The sequence below is a fragment of the Doryrhamphus excisus genome, chromosome 8 (genome assembly GCF_030265055.1).
Source record: "Doryrhamphus excisus isolate RoL2022-K1 chromosome 8, RoL_Dexc_1.0, whole genome shotgun sequence".
In the NCBI taxonomy this organism is placed as follows: Eukaryota; Metazoa; Chordata; class Actinopteri; order Syngnathiformes; family Syngnathidae; genus Doryrhamphus; species Doryrhamphus excisus.
Window position 1 is genome coordinate 9895826 of NC_080473.1, and position 17251 is coordinate 9913076.

Sequence of the window (17251 nt, forward strand, 5' to 3'; positions counted from 1 at the left end):
GGCTGGCCACCAGTCCAGGGTGTACCCCGCCTCTCCCCCTTGTGAGGATAAACGGTAAAAAATGAATGAATGAACTAGTTACCACATACATCCCGCAAAAAACAAACTGCAATAATAGTAATTGTAATGGTTTATTTGTTTGTGACCAAAACACCAAATGTGGATAGCACACCACACATTTATTCTATAAAAGTTGAACCCATTTACACTCCTTCTATAAGAGACAGGAAATTGCAATGAAACAAGAACCTTAAACAAGTAACAATGCACTTGACTTGACTTTTAGCTGCACATTGACAACAAATACTATGGACTGATGAAGTTCCGCCTTTCCTCAGGAGTCAAGCAGAGTAATAGACGTTTGTGGAGGATTGTTTGTGCTATTGACCACCTCCATTGTGAGATTGGCTTTGTGTGTGAAGAGCGGGCTCTCTGGCAAAGGCACTAACAAGTGCACACAAGCACCCACGGCTAGGAGGCCCAATGCAGTCAACATGGTGATGCCTCTTTGGATTATCAACTGGGTCATGGGGAGATGGTGGGTACGCTCCTTGACAACATTTTGGCTCACTGTGTTCCCATCGGGGCACTCTGTGTTCACATGAAGGTAGCCATCCACTGACTTGGGAGGAAGCGGAAAAAAGCTTATATTCATCATAGATACACTTTGGTAGTAACACCTGTACTAAATATATTTCATTTCACATTTAGTGTGGTAGAGTGGTTGTCTAACAATCTAAGGGGCTGCTGGTTCGATCCTCCATTGACAAATACCTTACTAGAACATTCATTCTATATTCAATCAAGTCATATTCAGGATTCACATGCAATTTCTACTCATTTTGCTTCATCTAGTTACATTATAAAAAAATCCACTTACATTGTCTTGGTGCTCTGCCTGTTCAGCACTGTGGTTAAGCGTGTTTAGTATTGCCACATTTGTCTTTGCCTGGGCTTGTTTCAGAGCCTGCAAACAAGCAAAGTCAAAATTACTGATGCTTCCTTATTAAGATGCTGTATAACTCATCAGAATCAGAAAAGGGTTTATTGCCAGGTATGATCAAACACATACTAGGAATTTGTTTTGGTATAGTAGGTGCATACACATCTATTAAAAAAAATGAAAAATACAAAATATACAGAATAACAGTATAAATATATGTACACAGTCTGTTTTTTGTTTGTTATTCCGGAAGTGCAGTCTGATTGTTTTTCCTAAAAGTCCAAACTGGGCGTTAATGTAACGCATATAGTGAAAGTCATCTCAACAACAGTAGCATCATACTGTACCTCCTCTGTGATTTTCTGCCAGTTCATTCGAAATATGACAATGATGTAGAAGATGGATTGCAAAATCACGCAAATGAGGAGACCCAACCAGAAACCTGTGAAAGACAAACACCCAGATTCCTTTACGCTGCTATATTTTGGTGCTTTATGCAAAACATTAAATAATAGTAGATAATCAGGTAGATACCTAAAATATTCAGTTTGGCAACAAACATGAATGTAACACTGAGTGTTAGGCCAATGCAGTAGAAGCCAATCAAATTAGACACAGCCGCTATCTTCTGCTTCCCAGTCCCCATAAAGATGCCGATGCAGACACCCTGGAGGAAGGCAAGCAAACAATCACGCTTTATATACTGATGATGAATCGCTATTCATATCCAATGGATAATTACGTGCAATACTCACCACCAGTGCATCGAAGAACAGATGGAAGCAGTAAACATTCATTAAGTCGCAAACCCGACTGATGATCTTCCTGTAACGATGATTATTAAAACTATTACTATTTACATTATGTGCGCCAATACAATAGTTTCATACACATACTTTGTATTACTTTTTATTACTGTATGTTATACTGTATGTGCTCTGTATGCACTGAGACTGACTTAGGAGTTAATTTAACTTACATAAGAAATAGACTTAAACCTTGACTGGGTGATTTTTTTTTATTCCCTAAATGGCTGATCTAGTGCAGTGGTGTCCAAAGTGCAGCCCCGGGCGCCATTTATGGCCAGTGGTTGTTTTTTATCAGTCAAAACAGAAGAATAAAACTAAATAATTGAATTAATTAAAAATAAATAAATCATTAATTTAATTAATCTAATTAATTTAATGAAGATGTCATTTTAGTAGCATAAAGTTGAAATATTCAAGAAAAAATACTTTTTATTTTTAAGAATAATTAAGTCATCATATTATGAGAAAGAAAATAACATAAAGTTGTAATTTTTGGGAAAATAGGTTGTGGGAAAAGGTTATAATGTTACTATGTTAATGTTATTATATAATGTTATAATGTTATATTGTAAGAATAAAGTCAAAATATTATGGGAATAAGGTTATAATTATGAGAAGAAGGAAGAAAGTTGAAATAATTGGAAAATTACAAAAAACAACAGCAGGAATTGAAAAATAATTTACATAATGGATGTAAATTTAACATAATTTTATGGAAATATACTTAAAATTTAAGAGGAAAAAGGTGTATTCTAACAAGAAGTCTAAATTTTACAAAATAAACTCATATTATGACAGAAAATGTTGTTTTAGTAGCATACAGTTGAAATATTACAATATAATTATATTATAATGTGCTTTTTCACCTTCTGTACATCACAAAGATATAAAATGCATGTCATTTTTTCTTAAAGTAAGTAAATATACCTCTGTGGGTTCGTTTACATACTGGGGTGTCAAACTCAATTGCACAGGAGGACAAAACTCAAAGCCAACTTTAGGTCACAGGCCGAACTGGACACTGAATTTACAAGAAACCATCTTCTTCAAACCTTCGTGTCCTTGAAAGCAACATAATTGGTGAATGTATGACACTCACATGCATCGTCAGTTCATGCACACAGAAACTCTTGTGCTCTAATAAAACTGCCTGATTTGGAGAAAATATCATAAATAAATAGATAAATATTCCAGTTCAGACAGTGCTGGGATTGGAATACTGCTATGGTTGCGTTTTCAGGCTGGGACAAAATCCACATGACAGCTATAGTGAATGTGTTTTTATGCAGACGGACATTCTTTTTAAACAATCCACTCATGTGAATAGGCATTTCTTTTTCACAGTGTGGAGTGGGGGAGCTGCGCATTTTTGAAAATATCAGCTTTGCTTGAAATGTCTACTTTCCGAGTCTCTGAGGCGGAGAATGTATTGTGACTGCTGACTGGATGAGACAAGAAAAGTGAGGGGAAGTGGGTGTTTGGGCATGGTTGTTTGTTTCAGTAAGGTCATCGACCACCTTTTTATCATCCTCTCAATGTCAGGTCAGCCATAAAAACTCACGGGTCAGAAGTGAAGATGAAGCCAATCACAGATTTCGCAGAGCCGAGCGTGGCGCCTTCAACAACAGCAAAGGCAGCTCCAAAACAAAAAAAAAACATGACATCATATTGAATGACCAATGACCATGCATACATGAACTTCGAGCAGCCATCAACTGACCTGTGAGTAACAGCGACACCTTACAGGTGAGGAGTGCCCCTGCCGTGTTTCCTGCACCCAGAGCGTTGCCCACTCGAGCACAAGCCGCAGCTTGGATACCAACCGGGATCTGTTATATGGATAAATGGAATAAAGTCACACCGATCCAAACAATACAGAGAACTGCCAGCATACCATGTAGATCAAGTTTGCAATGGATGCCAACGCATGCTGGGCTGCCAGCTCATTTTTACTCATCATCCCTGGACACAATATCAACTTTTCAATAACATTCCGCAATCAACATATACATTATATGCTTTTTTACCTGCAAAGAATTCCCCAAACTCATAAATCCACCATTCGAAACATGTCATGAGTGTACTGGGAATGGCCAGTTTCATGAAAGCCCCCCACTCCTGCAGTGAATCCACGGACCAACCTGCAGGGGGAGTGAGATACTTACCTATATCGACACTCACCAGCCATAATATTAGGTACACTTGAACACTCTCAAAACATCCAATAAAGGATTCTGGTTTTACAATAAGAGTTTTGATTGACATTGTCAGAGAGTTGATCATTTAACAGTTTGTTTATTATTGTGGTTTTAGCTTATAGTGGTCTAGTGGCGCCCTGTGATTGGCTGGCGACCAGTCCAGGGTGTACCCCACCTCTCGCCCAAAGAGAGCTGGGATAGGCTCCAGCACCCCCCGCGACCGTTGTGAGGAAAAGCGGTAGAAAATGAATGAATGAATGAATGCTATGATATTATGTATGATATTTCTGACAGTGTCAATCACAAGTAAACATAATCAATTATTAAATTCATAATAAATATAAGTCACCTCCCCATGTTGTTTTATGAAGCTTTTTCCACCAGATGTAAGCAAACAGAAAGACACAGATGTAGATCTCGGATAGGGTGTTGGCTGCTGCTGAGCCGCTGGAAAGCAAATCACAATCATATGATACACATGGCAAATGATGTGCAATGGAATTATGGAATTATACATATAATTTCATGATTTTGCTGTTTGTGTGGGTACTCACCCAACTCCAAGCTTGAGTAAGTGAATAAAGACGTAGTTTGTCACCACATTGGCAATGTTTGCCATGGCAGCAGTATACACCTGTGGCAGTATTATACCCTAACAACAGAGGATATAATGAGTATTGCCATTTTCTAATATATATATATTATATATGATATGGGTAATTTCTTAATCTAACGTGCATATTTTGAAATATGAGAGGAAACCCGAAGCTTCTAGATCAGTGGTTCCTAAAGTGTTGTACGTCAAAAAACAATTAGCGCCTAATACTCAAAATGACGAGTGCACCTGAACTCCTCACAGTGCTGGGACACCGCAGCAGGAAGTAAGTAGACAGAGCGGCAAGTTGTTACTAGCTCTTTGTGCATCATATCAACAAATACGTAAGTTAAAATGATTACTTTGTACAATAATAGTGTTTCACCATGAAGATTTAATTCTTATTGACGTTCCAATTAAACAGTGAAAACCTGGCACTGTGAGTGGTGATTCACCTGAAAATAAGGCTTTATTGTTGGTTGTATGTACATATTTTAGTATTACAGATACTATTAAGAAGGTGGTAGTGGTTCTTTTATAGTTGGGACTTCATGAAACACGACCATTAATTAATTAATAGAGTTAAAAGCCGGAAATTGCCACCAGAAATGACAATAAATATGCTAATGCTATAAGGCAAATATCCCACGTGTGTCCCAAGATGGCCGCTAAACCTGGTTTTGAAGGTAGGACATCTGTAGGTGATGTAGAAACATTGCCTAAAAGACATATAGACAGATTCACTTTGACTGCAGTCGTTTACAAAAAAAATAAGCATGGACTGATATGGAACAACAAAATATTAAAACTTACAGGTATTGCTGGAAGGTATGCCGTAATATATAGTTGAGCAATTCTGAAATCACAAGTTCAGTTCAGAGTAAGGACACAATGTCGACCCTGCAAAGTTGCTGGTAGCAGTTTATGGTGACCGTTAGTTACCGGGTCACCTCAGGGTCCTGGCCTAGAAGAAGCAGGATGGACTGAGCATTGAGGAGCAGACCCCAGCAGGGCAGACAGAACAACAGCAATATGATGACGCCTCGCTGAAGGATCACGCCCACACGTAGTAGGTTCTTACCGCCGAAGGTCTGTACCACAGTGTATGAATGTTTCAGTATTTAGCTTGAAGGGTTGTCAGCATGAAAGTCTGATTCCCAACCTGAGCCACCAGGGTATCACATGCGAAGCCCAAACCCAGTCCTGTTGCTGAGGTGGTGACACTGATAGTCTAATAGAAAGAAAACACAATTGGACTTATTGGTCAAATATTTGTTTGAATTGCTTTATAATGTCCAGCACCCCCGCGACCCTCGTGAGGAAAAGCGGTAGAAAATGAATGAATGAATGCTTTATAATGTCTTACACTGAGAAGCATGTCTCTCCAAATCTATCTTTAAAACAAGAAACAGTAATTTTTTTTTCAGGAATATAAGAAAAACATAATGGTGTTATCTGATTACAAGCATGTATTTGCATGTCTTTATTATTCATTTATTCATTTTCTACCGCTTATCCTAACGAGAGTCGCGGGGGTGCTGGAGCCTATCCCAGCTGTCTTTGAGCGAGAGGCGGGGTACACCCTTGGACTGGTCGCCAGCCAATCACAGGGCACATATAGACAAACAACCATTCACACTCACATTCATACCTATGGACAATTTGGAGTCGCCAATTAACCTAGCATGTTTTTGGAATGTGGGAGGAAACCGGAGTCCCCGGAGAAAACCCACGCATTCACATGCAAACTCCACACAGATTTGGCTGAGTGTGGAATTGAACCCCTAGGACTACACAGTCTACAAAAAAAGGGAACAGAAGCAAAACAGTGACTTTAGTCGAACTTTATTCTACCATTTAAAAATACACTCACTGTATTTTTGAATTAATCTTCTCAAAAAATCCATCAAAGTACTCGTTTTCTGTATCTGAACAGAACACCTGGCCAATTTCCCTATCAAATATGTTATTTCTCTGGTATACCTCTGGAGTGTTAAATTGCTGTGTGATGAATAGTGTGATTAGTATTCATAGTGAAGTTTCTCTATTCACAAGACTTCCTGCAAAAGACGGGTTCCCTCTCATTATTGTCAGAGTCAGTCTCGTTGTCAAGTATTGCTGTTCAGCAATGATGAGCAGCTATTTTTTGACATATGGTGGCGTAACTGCGTAACTTCCGTGTTCGCCATCTTTCATCCATCACTGTCATGTCACTCGCGTCATCTCTTTGAATGCCCGTTCACACTACTTGTTAATCCTCCTGGAATGAATTCCGAATTTCGAATTCATTTGCTTCACTTGGTTTTTCAAAGTACATCATGTTCTTTGATTGGTTTATTGTTGCTAGCGTATGTACAATACGTATTACATACCGAAGTAGCACAATATTTTTACAGATTTTGTGTTGGGATTTCACAACAATTACACAGCGCCGAAAAACTACTGTTTATTTTATTATTTTGACTGTAAAAATTTTTATTTTTTATTAGCCAAGTTCGAGTGCCAACGAGACTTTTTAAATTTGACAAGAAATCTTGTCAAATTTTAGATAATGTTGTTTTTGCTATCCAATGCACCGATGCAGCCAAATCAAATTCCTTGTTTGCGGACATATATTCTTGCTAAAAAATGTGATTCTTATTTGCAGATACATGCTTTTCATTGGACGGTATGAATAATCACATCATGGAGAAAACCAAATTGAAGCCTTGAGCACTCACAGCAGATGCTAGTCCATAGCCGGCCATCACCTCGTTCCTCAGACGGCCACAGAACATTGTAATCACAAAAGGAAGTAAATAATTGAGGATTCGAGAGATGAGCTAAAAAGAAGACATGAAAAAGACATGTTGTCACTTATCAATCATGTGATCTTGGCATGTTGTGCTCGCAGATCCTTACAAGGGGCCCCATCATTCTCAAGAGATGGTACAGTTCGTCCCTGATGTTCCGGGGAATCGTGCGCCGCAGCCAGCTGCAGCAGAACATCTTGTCACTGGCTGCCTCCTCCATGTTTGCCAGAAGTGTTTCCCAAGTACTGCACTTCCTTTTCTTCTTACCTCTGTTTTACAAACTTTGGTTACTAATTCATAGAGAGGCTGTCATTTCCCATTGGAGCTGCTCGAGCAGAGCAGAAAAGTCCATCTAGATAATCAGGAGTCACCACGTCCTGCCAATGTTGTAATCTTATTTCACTTATCTGGTAAGGACTTCTGGAGGTGAAGGAATTTGGGAGAGGCCTTCTCTTAGCCAATCACTGCAGAAGGGCAATGATGATAATGATCCACTGGGGTCGCGGGTATGCTGGAGCCTATCCCAGCAAGGGCCGGGGTTCACCCTGGACTGGTCTCCAGCTAATCACAGGGCACATATACACAAATAATCATTCACACATTCATACCTACGGAGTGGCCATTTATGTGGGAGGAAACCGGAATACCGGGAGAAAACTCATACACAAACTCCACAAACTCAGCAAACTCTGTGGAGATCCAATTCCAGGTCTTTCCAATGTCCTGACTGTGTGGTCTACATGCTAACCACTTGGCCACCAAATACCATGAAAGAAAAAAAATCAGCAATTCAAAACACATAACGGAAAATGTAAACAATAATGTCTTGTGTTGACTCATGCTACTCACTACGGTTAGAAAAAAGGACGTACACATAGAAATAAAAAAAATGCTGTATTTTGTAAACCCCAATCAAGTGGTTTCCGAACGTTCCGACAGTGGCGTACCCCTTCAGCATTTCACCTGAATCCATGTACCCACTAATCTTGCACGCTTAAAAAAAACATACGCTCATCTTAAATGACTTAAAATATTCAACATAATTAATAGTTTAGCAATTCATAGACAAAAAGTGTGTATTTTGAGTGGTGACAGTTGGATAAAGTTTGTCAAATGCGAACTGATAAATAGATAAGTGATCCTCCTACGTATTGTTTATTCCAGTCTGATCATGGCATCCTTATGTTTGAATGGCTTCAATTGTTTTTGTCAGTATTATGTACTTTGGGCTGCATGTGCATGTTAGGTGTGATTCCTGTAATTTTCAAGTGTATGTCAATGCAGGAGCAACTTGTGCTCGAGTAATTACACAATGTACATGAATGCACCATTCCAAAAACACTGACTGTGTATTCAATCAAAAACCAGAAAAAAAATAAAAACAACCGACTGGCAGAAAATATCCCTAAGATTTCTTAATTAAAAGTGTGTATTTTGAGTGGTGACAGTTGGATAAAGTTTGACATGCGGACTGATAAATAGATAAGTGATCCTCCTACGTATCGTTTATTCCAGTCTGATCATGGCATCCTTACGTTTGAATGGCTTCAATTGTTGTTTTTGTCACTATTATGTACTTTGGGCTGCATGTGCATGTTAGGTGTGTTTCTTGTAATTTTCAAGTGTATGTCAATGCAGGAGCAACTTGTGCTCGAGTAATTACACGATGCATATGAATGCACCATTCCAAAAACATTGACTGTGTATTCAATCAACACAGCCAGAAAAAAATAAAAGCAACCAAATGGCACAAAATATCCCAAAGATTTCTTAATTAAAAGTGTGCCCTGAAAAGGTTAAATAGCTTGTCCCGATGCAACCTTGGAAGCCATGAGCTTTCATGCACATCCTTTTGCATTGCTAATAATTTTTCAGTGAAATCAGTGTGAGCCTGTCTCACACACGTATCACAGATAAATAACTGTGTCCTATCGGAGGTGCGGTAAAGGTTAACCAGTCACAAAGTGAGAGAAGCGAGGCTGTAAAATCGGGAGTGACAGCCCGCATCGCAACCTGCAGTTCCAAGACAGCATGTCTGGAATGATGCACTACCTGTTGATTCATCCCGTTGACTGCTTCCAACTTGCCCGGAAGCGTGTTACCGCATAAGCATGATGCTGATTACGCAGCAGAAGCGAGGATGACTATTTGCCACAGGTGGCAGCTGCAGTCCAGTGCACAAAATGATTTCCATGCATCAGAGTGTCTGTGTTGAGTCTCTGGTTGAGAACTGCTCTCCTAAGACCTTAAGCCCTCCTTGGGGGAAATCTCATTTCCACATCATGGGTGCAGATGCTTCGCGGCATGATTGAAAACAATACATGCTCAAACATGCATCCCGATCACTGATGAAAATAACGCAATTTAAAATTAAAATGAAAAAAATTCAGTAACGGGTAATCTAATTACTTTTATGTTACCAAACGCCGTTACCATTTTAGACAATTGTAATCTGATGCATGTTCAAATGAAATTAAACCATTACCATAACTAATCTGTAGCGCAGTGAAAGTGTGAGACTATTGCAATATGGACGATGTGAGATAACCACATAAGCAATGAGGATTGGTTCAGATTTTCGTAAAATTGCATCTTGAGCCAATCAGAGAACTTGAGTGGGTGGGTGTTTAGAGCACATAAGCAACGAGGATCGGCTAAGGTTTATTAAGATTGCGTTTTCAGCCAATCAGAGAACTTGGGTGGGCGGGTGTTTAGAGCACATCCAAACAGCGTTTCCCAAATGGAAGTACAGACAGTACTTTAACCTTGTTGATGTCAAAGGTAAAATGTACTTTATGCCCCCGAAAAAAAACTTTGTCCACGTCTTGTGTGAACAACTCAAACCCACAGAAACACCTATGGACTGCAATAAATGCAAACCTCTGTAATGGTACTGTGTGTGGGGGGGTAGTTACTTTTACTGGTAACTAGTGACTTTTGTATTGGAGTAAGTCAGTTACTTTTTTTTGAGAAGTAGCTAGTAGCTATAACTAATTACTTTTTTAAAGTAACGTACCCAACACTGATCTCGATACAACACCCCCCCCGATCTTGATGCTTCATATGTTAGCGACCATTCAACAATTGAAACAAATGCAGCAGGACGTTTGTCATACCAAAGAGAACTAGCCCTTAGGCAAAGAGATGAGATGAGAGAAGATCTTTTTAAAGTTTGACATCCATTTGATGATTGACCGCGTGATTGAAAGTAGAATAAAAGAATGTCAAAGTGCCAGCACAAAGTCCAGACCCGACATTTGGCTCAAAAACAAGGCTGACTTTTGTCATTTTGTAACTGGGATGTGGTGCTTGTTAAAGTGGAACATGCACTGCGAGTAATTGGACTACAGAGAGCTATGAGAGACACTAATTATTGTATTTTCGTACAGTTGCTCGCAGTGGCGTGCAGTCAGGTGATGCAGATGAAAAATAAAAATAATAATGATAACATAAGTAAAAATGACCAGTGGTTTAATTTGACCCATCACAGCTTGAACATTGACAGATTGACAAATTAATGGCTTGCATTACCATATAAAATATATAACAACAGAGGGCCGAAAAAAAACATGCTATGACGTCCACTCAGAGAACGGTGACGTGACATTAATGCAAACTGGCACCTTTGTTCAAAGCACACTTCCACTGGTGGCACTTTGTGTTTGAGATGCAAAGAGTGTGACAAGCCTGACGTCCTCTCAGCTTTAAATCAATCAACATATTATAATGAATGCCATGTGTGCCACTGCCATGCATTTGTGTCTGTCACTTGTCATTTGCTCTCACACAGATATTAGACGTACTGGAAACACTTTCCCTCAACGAGACCCTCTCAATGTCCACACTGTCACCTATTAAAGTTCAGCTGTTTTATCCAAAGGCCAGATATGTACCTGTATATTCATTTTCAGTGCTATTTTTTTCAATAACATTCATGTTTATTAACAGTCTATAACCACTAGCTCATGTATTGTTATATGACTTTATTATCTTTTTCTTCCCACTGCCTCACAATAAGATGTGTAAGATTCATTTTTTGAAGTTGAGTTAATTGTTGTGTCCTCAATGTAAAGACAGGAGGACAAAAAATATATATATTTAAGCCGCATAAAATGGCATATTGTGGCGTGCACAAGTCCGCGAGGACCAGGCAGGTCTTTATTTGACAGAAGCAAATATACGTACAGCTATCAGTGCACTCACAAAGGACCTGGAGCCCAGAGGGAGGCTGACGTCATCACAGCAGCTCAATGAATGTGTTGCTCAGATGCAATGCCTGATAGGAAAATGTTAAAATATTTATGGGTTTTTCCATTTTATTTCTCAGGTATACCTCTGGAGTGTTAAATTGCTGTGTGATGAATTTAGTGTTGTTAGTGAAGCTTCTCTAATCACAAGGCTTCCTGCAAGATAACTGTGATCAATCAATATCATTATCATCGTATCAATTTGCTTTAGAAGCTCTTGATCAGCTGATGAGATCACGGTGAGACAAAGCCACAGTTGATCTTCCAGTTCCTGTAATCACAACTCACTGATACAAAATCACAATGTCCTTGTATATCACTGACACATGTGACACCCCAAGACGTATTCGTTTCATTTAACAATATGTTTATTATTATGAAAGCACTTTACAACAACAAGCTGTTTAATGTTTTGCCGTCTTTTTGCGTTGTTTTTGCAGTCAACTTAAAAAAATAGACAAACTTGTCTGTGTAGATTCTCAGCCTTTGTGGTATTTCCAAAATAATACCAGCTTTTTTGATCCACATTTTGTATTTAATACAGAAGAGTAACTAAATAGAACTACAAAACAACCTGACTGCAGTAAGTGTATTTTCACAAAGTATGATTCAATATTAATAAACAGATTTGAGATTTTTGGAGTAACAGCATAGAAAACCAGTTTGTGACCTATAAATTTTTTTTTTTAATTTAACATTTTTAAAACCCGTAGACATGAACTATCACACCGAAAGTCAGCTCTATACTCCTATTACGCTTTGCTTACACCACATTGTGCAACATTGATGCGCAGGCTGCAGGATCACTAAAGGAACATAAGCGTCGGCCAATGCTAACACCTTATAGCAAGCTACTGCGCTAACTACTTAGCTTGAAAAGTATTTGTTCTAAACTTAGTGTTGTAAATGGAGTGGGCATGAAGGACGAAGTTAGAACCCCAAAATGTACCACTTCCACACAGAATTGGAGGAGTTAATAGTTGACTTCATGCACTGTTGTATCTAATGTATTTTCTCAGCAGTGTAACATTACTGGCACCTAGTGACCAGAATACTACCAACGACTTCAATATTCAATATTTTTAGGCAACCACAGATCTGATTATTAATTACTTAATTTCTGAAAAACTGCTCGAATGAGAGAACTATGTTGAAACTGCGATGAAGTAAAGGATGACTGTACACAAAATGTGTATTACAATCCTCAAAAGTGTTTATATATTGTTGCAGTGTCCCACTAGATGGTGCTGTTTTACTTTATTCCCAAAATTGTGACATGAAGTATAAATTTGTCTCATAAATTGTGCTTCTGCATGAAGGAACTGATTTAAAATATTTATGCAATAGCTGTTCAGGTTTTGTACTCCTTTATTGCTAAAAGCAATGCTGGGAATGAAATACAAAAAAAATTAAACCAACAAACAACAGAATGAACTGTGAAAACGACTCCAGGAAAAACAAAACAAACAGAATGCCTGAAGGCCGGGAAGAAAACAATAGCTGGGAGCACAACAACAAAGCCGACCCCCCCCCATAACACAGGTCAACAAAGGAACTAGGCAAACAAAACTTGGAACAAAGTATGAAAGCTGGCAGGCAAAAAGAAGGCATGGAAGTTGTGGCACAGAATAAAGATTTGAAAGGTACGCGGAGGAACTATGAAGTGTGGCATCTTCCTGGCAGACACGCAGGCCTTATGAAGGCTGTTAATTCTCTATTGCCTCCACCTGCCTTGTTGTGCTGGCTCTCCTTCGCTCTTCTACTGTTGGGGGGCTTGGCTGGATCGTGGACAACTAGACACACCTGAACCTAATCAGGCTGCCTTCTACTGAGCCTGAGTCGGGGCAGCTGGGAAATACTGATTCCTTAGCTTACACTCCTGCCAGCTTGTTCATTGGTCACTTCCTGAGACAATAACCACGTTTACATGAGGAGTTTTTCTTTTTCCTAATGGAATCTTTCCGAATGACCTTTCCGAAAGTAATGGTATACATGGAAAGGAATATTGCAATTGCGTGTCTACATTCATTCATTCATTTTCTACCGCTTTTTCCTCACGAGGGTCACGGGGGTGCTGGAGCCTATCCCAGCTGTCTTTGGGCGAAAGGCGGGGTACAATCACAGGGCACATATAGACAAACAACCATTCACACTCACATTCATACCTATGGACAATTTGGAGTCGACAATTAACCTAGCATGTTTTTGGAATGTGGGAGGAAACCGGAGTACCCGGAGAAAACCCACGCATGCACGGGGAGAACATGCAAACTCCACACAGAGATGGCCGAGGGTGGAATTGAACTCGGGTCTTCTAGGTGTAAGGCCTGCGCGCTAACCACGCAACGCCGTGCAGCTATTTATATATTATATTATTTTAGAACTTTGCTTTTGTGCAGAGATGACAGATGAAACGGCAAGTAAATGGTATCTAAGGTAGAGCTTTGAGGAACCCCTAAAGAAAATGTGAATACATCAATAATATATTCATTCATTCATTCATTTTCTACCGCTTATCCTGACAAAGGTCGCGAAGGTGCTGGAGCCTATCCCAGCTGTCTTTGGGCGAGAGGCGGGGTACACCCTGGACAGGTGGCCAGCCAATCACAGGGCACATATAGACAAACAACCATTCACACTCACATTCATACCTATGGACAATTTGGAGTCGCCAATTAACCTAGCATGTTTTTTGGAATGTGGGAGGAAACCGGAGTACCCGGAGTGTACCCCGCCTCTCGCCCAAAGACAGTTGGGCTCCAGCACCCCCCGCGACCCTTGTGAGGAAAAAGCGGTAGAAAATAAATTAATGAATGTCTTATAATCCTTATAATCAGTGCCTTTTTTTGCATTTGTGTGCCCATCTAATACATGTAATACAGAATAGCAACTGTATCCTTGTATTTCCTACCAGTCATATAACTAGCGCTTTCAGCAGAACAGTTTTTAATGTCCTGCTTATCTTTATCTTCATCCGCTCATCTCTCGTAATAGCAATGCAACACGAGAATCTCTTGAAAAGCCTTTAAGTGGGACATTGTTCAGCCGCCTCATTACTTTTTTTTTTTTTTTGCTTCAAATCTTCCACACAAGGTCACAAAGATGCCAATTAGAAGAGCTGTTACCAAGTTTCCGTTCTTTTAAATTGCATCGTTTTGCCAGTCGCTGACTGCGAGGCCACAAAGAAGCAGTAACACACACACATACACATCATAGGGAACATATGATTAATGATTTCTTAAATGTGGCCTGGAGACTGACAGCTTCAGCTCATTATGGAGTGCAGTCGCTACCCTCGGCAGTTCGAAACAGATCCACTAAGAGGAGAGTCTAACATGGGGGAGTCCTAGATGCTGCAGTGTTATTAAGACTATTCATGTTTCTCATTTTTAAGAATAACATCAGGGTTCCAAATCTATCTAAAAAATGTGTCCCGAGACATTTGTCTGAAAAGTGAGTCACATGACCATAGAATATCTAAATGCCACACACACAACGTCTTTGTCCTTGCTTGACTTTTATCAATTCCCTCATTTAAACTGTTGACATTTTGAAACGGAACGGTTATCCTGCAGAAACACTTCCAGTGCAATAACTTGAATGACAGGAAGTTGTTTATTTTCACAGAGGGAGGAGAAAACTGCAGAGCTAATAAGCTAGTGTGTGTGTATATGAAGTGTTTGTGAAAAACAGGAAAAAGCAAAATAACCCAAGCGGTAGTGTAATCTGTCAAACTTACGGCAGGATAAACGAGCATAGATTTTGCGACTTAAATCTAACTGCAAATGATCCCACTGTGGTTGGACTGCAAGTAGCGGTTTGTGACCTTCAAGTGTATATTTTTCCTTCACCTGGGAAATATCTTTTTTTTTATTTTTTATTTCTGCAATAAGGAAACAGACCCAACAAACACAATAACTGTCACCATCACAGGAAATTTGTACAAAGTAATCATTTTACCAGTCAAAAAAACACAATAATCATAAAAAATAAAAAAAAAATCACAAAAGTTGTTACACCCCTCATATTTCATCAACCATTAAATTACAGTATATCTCGCCTAAAGTCATGTGTGATCTGGAGATGCATGAGTATTGCCAACGCTGGGCAGCTGTGGTTCATTGAGGAAATTGGAAAAAGATTGCAAAGCATAGCATGATCATATCTCCAAGAAAAACTGGTCCACGCGGCAGATTTGGAACATGATAAAAGAGCCCAAACACCTTCCCACCGAGATGAAAATTCTAAGCTGAATCCAACTAAACACCTATGGAGGGAGCATCATCGAACGGAATAAGGAAGGTGGAGGAGTGTTACATGTCTAACATTCACCTCTGTACACGCCTCCATTTTTCGTCCCTTGAGAAGATATAATAAAATGGTTGAAGAAATATTAAAGGGATGAATTTCCCTTTTGTGAGATACAGCAGTTATACACTTACTGTACAAATCACAACATTAGGCACACTTGCACATCTAATAATAAAATGTTTAGAGGCAAAAATAATGAACATATTGTTGATTTATGGATCTGTTTGCAAAAGCGGATTTTAAAGAAAATAATAAATAAAGTGTCTGCGAGCATGTTCCGTATTTTCTGGACTATAAGTCGCTCCGGAGTATAAGTCACGCAAGGTCAAAAATGTGTATGCTAACACAACCGTAACACGAACATTTTTTTCATTTATAAGTTGCTCTGGAGTATAAGTCGCAGGAACAGCCAACCTATGAAAAAAAGTGCGACTTATAGTCCGGAAAATACGGTACTAGTCCTATCGTTTATTGATTGCAGTCAAGTAGGGGGCGCTCTTTTTATTGTTTTTGGAACTTAATTACTGTATTTTCTGGACTATAAGTCGCTCTGGAGTATAAGTCGCACAAGGCCAAAAATGCGTAATTAAGTAAAAAAAAACATACATAAGTCGTATTTTTTGCGGGTAATTTATTTTATTAACTACTTAACCAAAACAGACATTACGTCATCTTGGAAGGCAAGTTCGAACATTAATAAAAGAATAGAGAACAGGCTGAATAGGTGTAAGATATGCTAACACAATGGTTATTCAGCTACACAAAAAATAAACATGAACAGAAAAGGTGTCCAGTGTTTATGTAAATAAACATTTTTTTCATTTATAAGTCGCAGGAACAGCCAACCTATGAAAAAAAATTGCGCTTATAGTCCGGAAAATACGGTACTTAAAGCACTGATTGTAACTGAAATCTCCATGCAGCAGGTGTCATCTACTACATATTTACATGGCAACACCTCATCATTGGACAATATCTAATCTTTTGATTTTGATATCATTTATTGCATTTATTGCAACATTTTGTGAACTCAGGATGCAAGAATCATTTTTACATTATGTACACACAACACTAACGGCTGCAGTTGGGTGGCACGACAGGGAGGTACACACACACACACACACACACATACACACACACGGTAAATCATTAAACTGTTCATTACAAACACCAACAGCATGTACAGGAAGGCTTGCATGTTGCATTATTTTTTTTTCATGTCACCCAAACATGCCATCTTCATTTGCAGTTATAAAACCTCCACGAGGTTTAACACTATAAAAAAATACTGCCGCGTGTGCGCAGAACCAGCAGTTGCGTTTTTGTTATCACTTGTATCAAGCAACACAACACACA

General features: G+C 39.1%; 1 protein-coding gene and 1 long non-coding RNA gene across 3 annotated transcripts; one reads left to right on the forward strand and one right to left on the reverse strand.

Moving 5' to 3' along the window:
* Window positions 1-178: 178 nt before the first annotated feature.
* On the reverse strand, window positions 179-7640 carry LOC131134806 (multidrug and toxin extrusion protein 1-like). The gene is made up of 16 exons (XM_058080431.1): window positions 7266-7640; window positions 5708-5776; window positions 5488-5636; window positions 5359-5401; window positions 5220-5264; window positions 4505-4602; window positions 4300-4397; window positions 3780-3893; window positions 3647-3714; window positions 3473-3581; window positions 3314-3389; window positions 1699-1768; window positions 1478-1610; window positions 1291-1385; window positions 881-967; window positions 179-622 (listed from the first exon to the last, which is right to left on the reverse strand). The coding sequence occupies exons 1-16, from the start codon at window positions 7320-7322 to the stop codon at window positions 335-337; spliced, it is 1599 nt and encodes a 532-aa protein (XP_057936414.1). The 5' UTR covers window positions 7323-7640; the 3' UTR covers window positions 179-334.
* On the forward strand, window positions 4822-11686 carry LOC131134814 (uncharacterized). Of its 2 annotated transcripts, none has more exons than XR_009131482.1 (3): window positions 4822-4889; window positions 5501-5614; window positions 7193-11686. It is a non-coding gene; the product is annotated as an uncharacterized LOC131134814 (long non-coding RNA). The 2 variants fall into 2 exon arrangements; XR_009131483.1 differs by having other exon boundaries at window positions 7439-11686.
* Window positions 11687-17251: the final 5565 nt, after the last annotated feature.

What these genes read in the sequence shown, in the direction of transcription:
- LOC131134806 (XM_058080431.1), bottom strand. Translation starts at nt 7,322, where the DNA reads ATGTTCTGTGGCCGTCTGAGGAACGAGGTGATGGCCGGCTATGGACTA. An exon ending in GCTATGGACTAGCATCTGCT is followed by an intron (nt 5,777 to 7,265) that starts GTGAGTGCTCAA and finishes TCTTTCTATTAG; the next exon opens with ACTATCAGTGTCACCACCTC. An exon ending in TGTTCTTCGATGCACTGGTG is followed by an intron (nt 1,611 to 1,698) that starts GTGAGTATTGCA and finishes GCCTTCCTCCAG; the next exon opens with GGTGTCTGCATCGGCATCTT.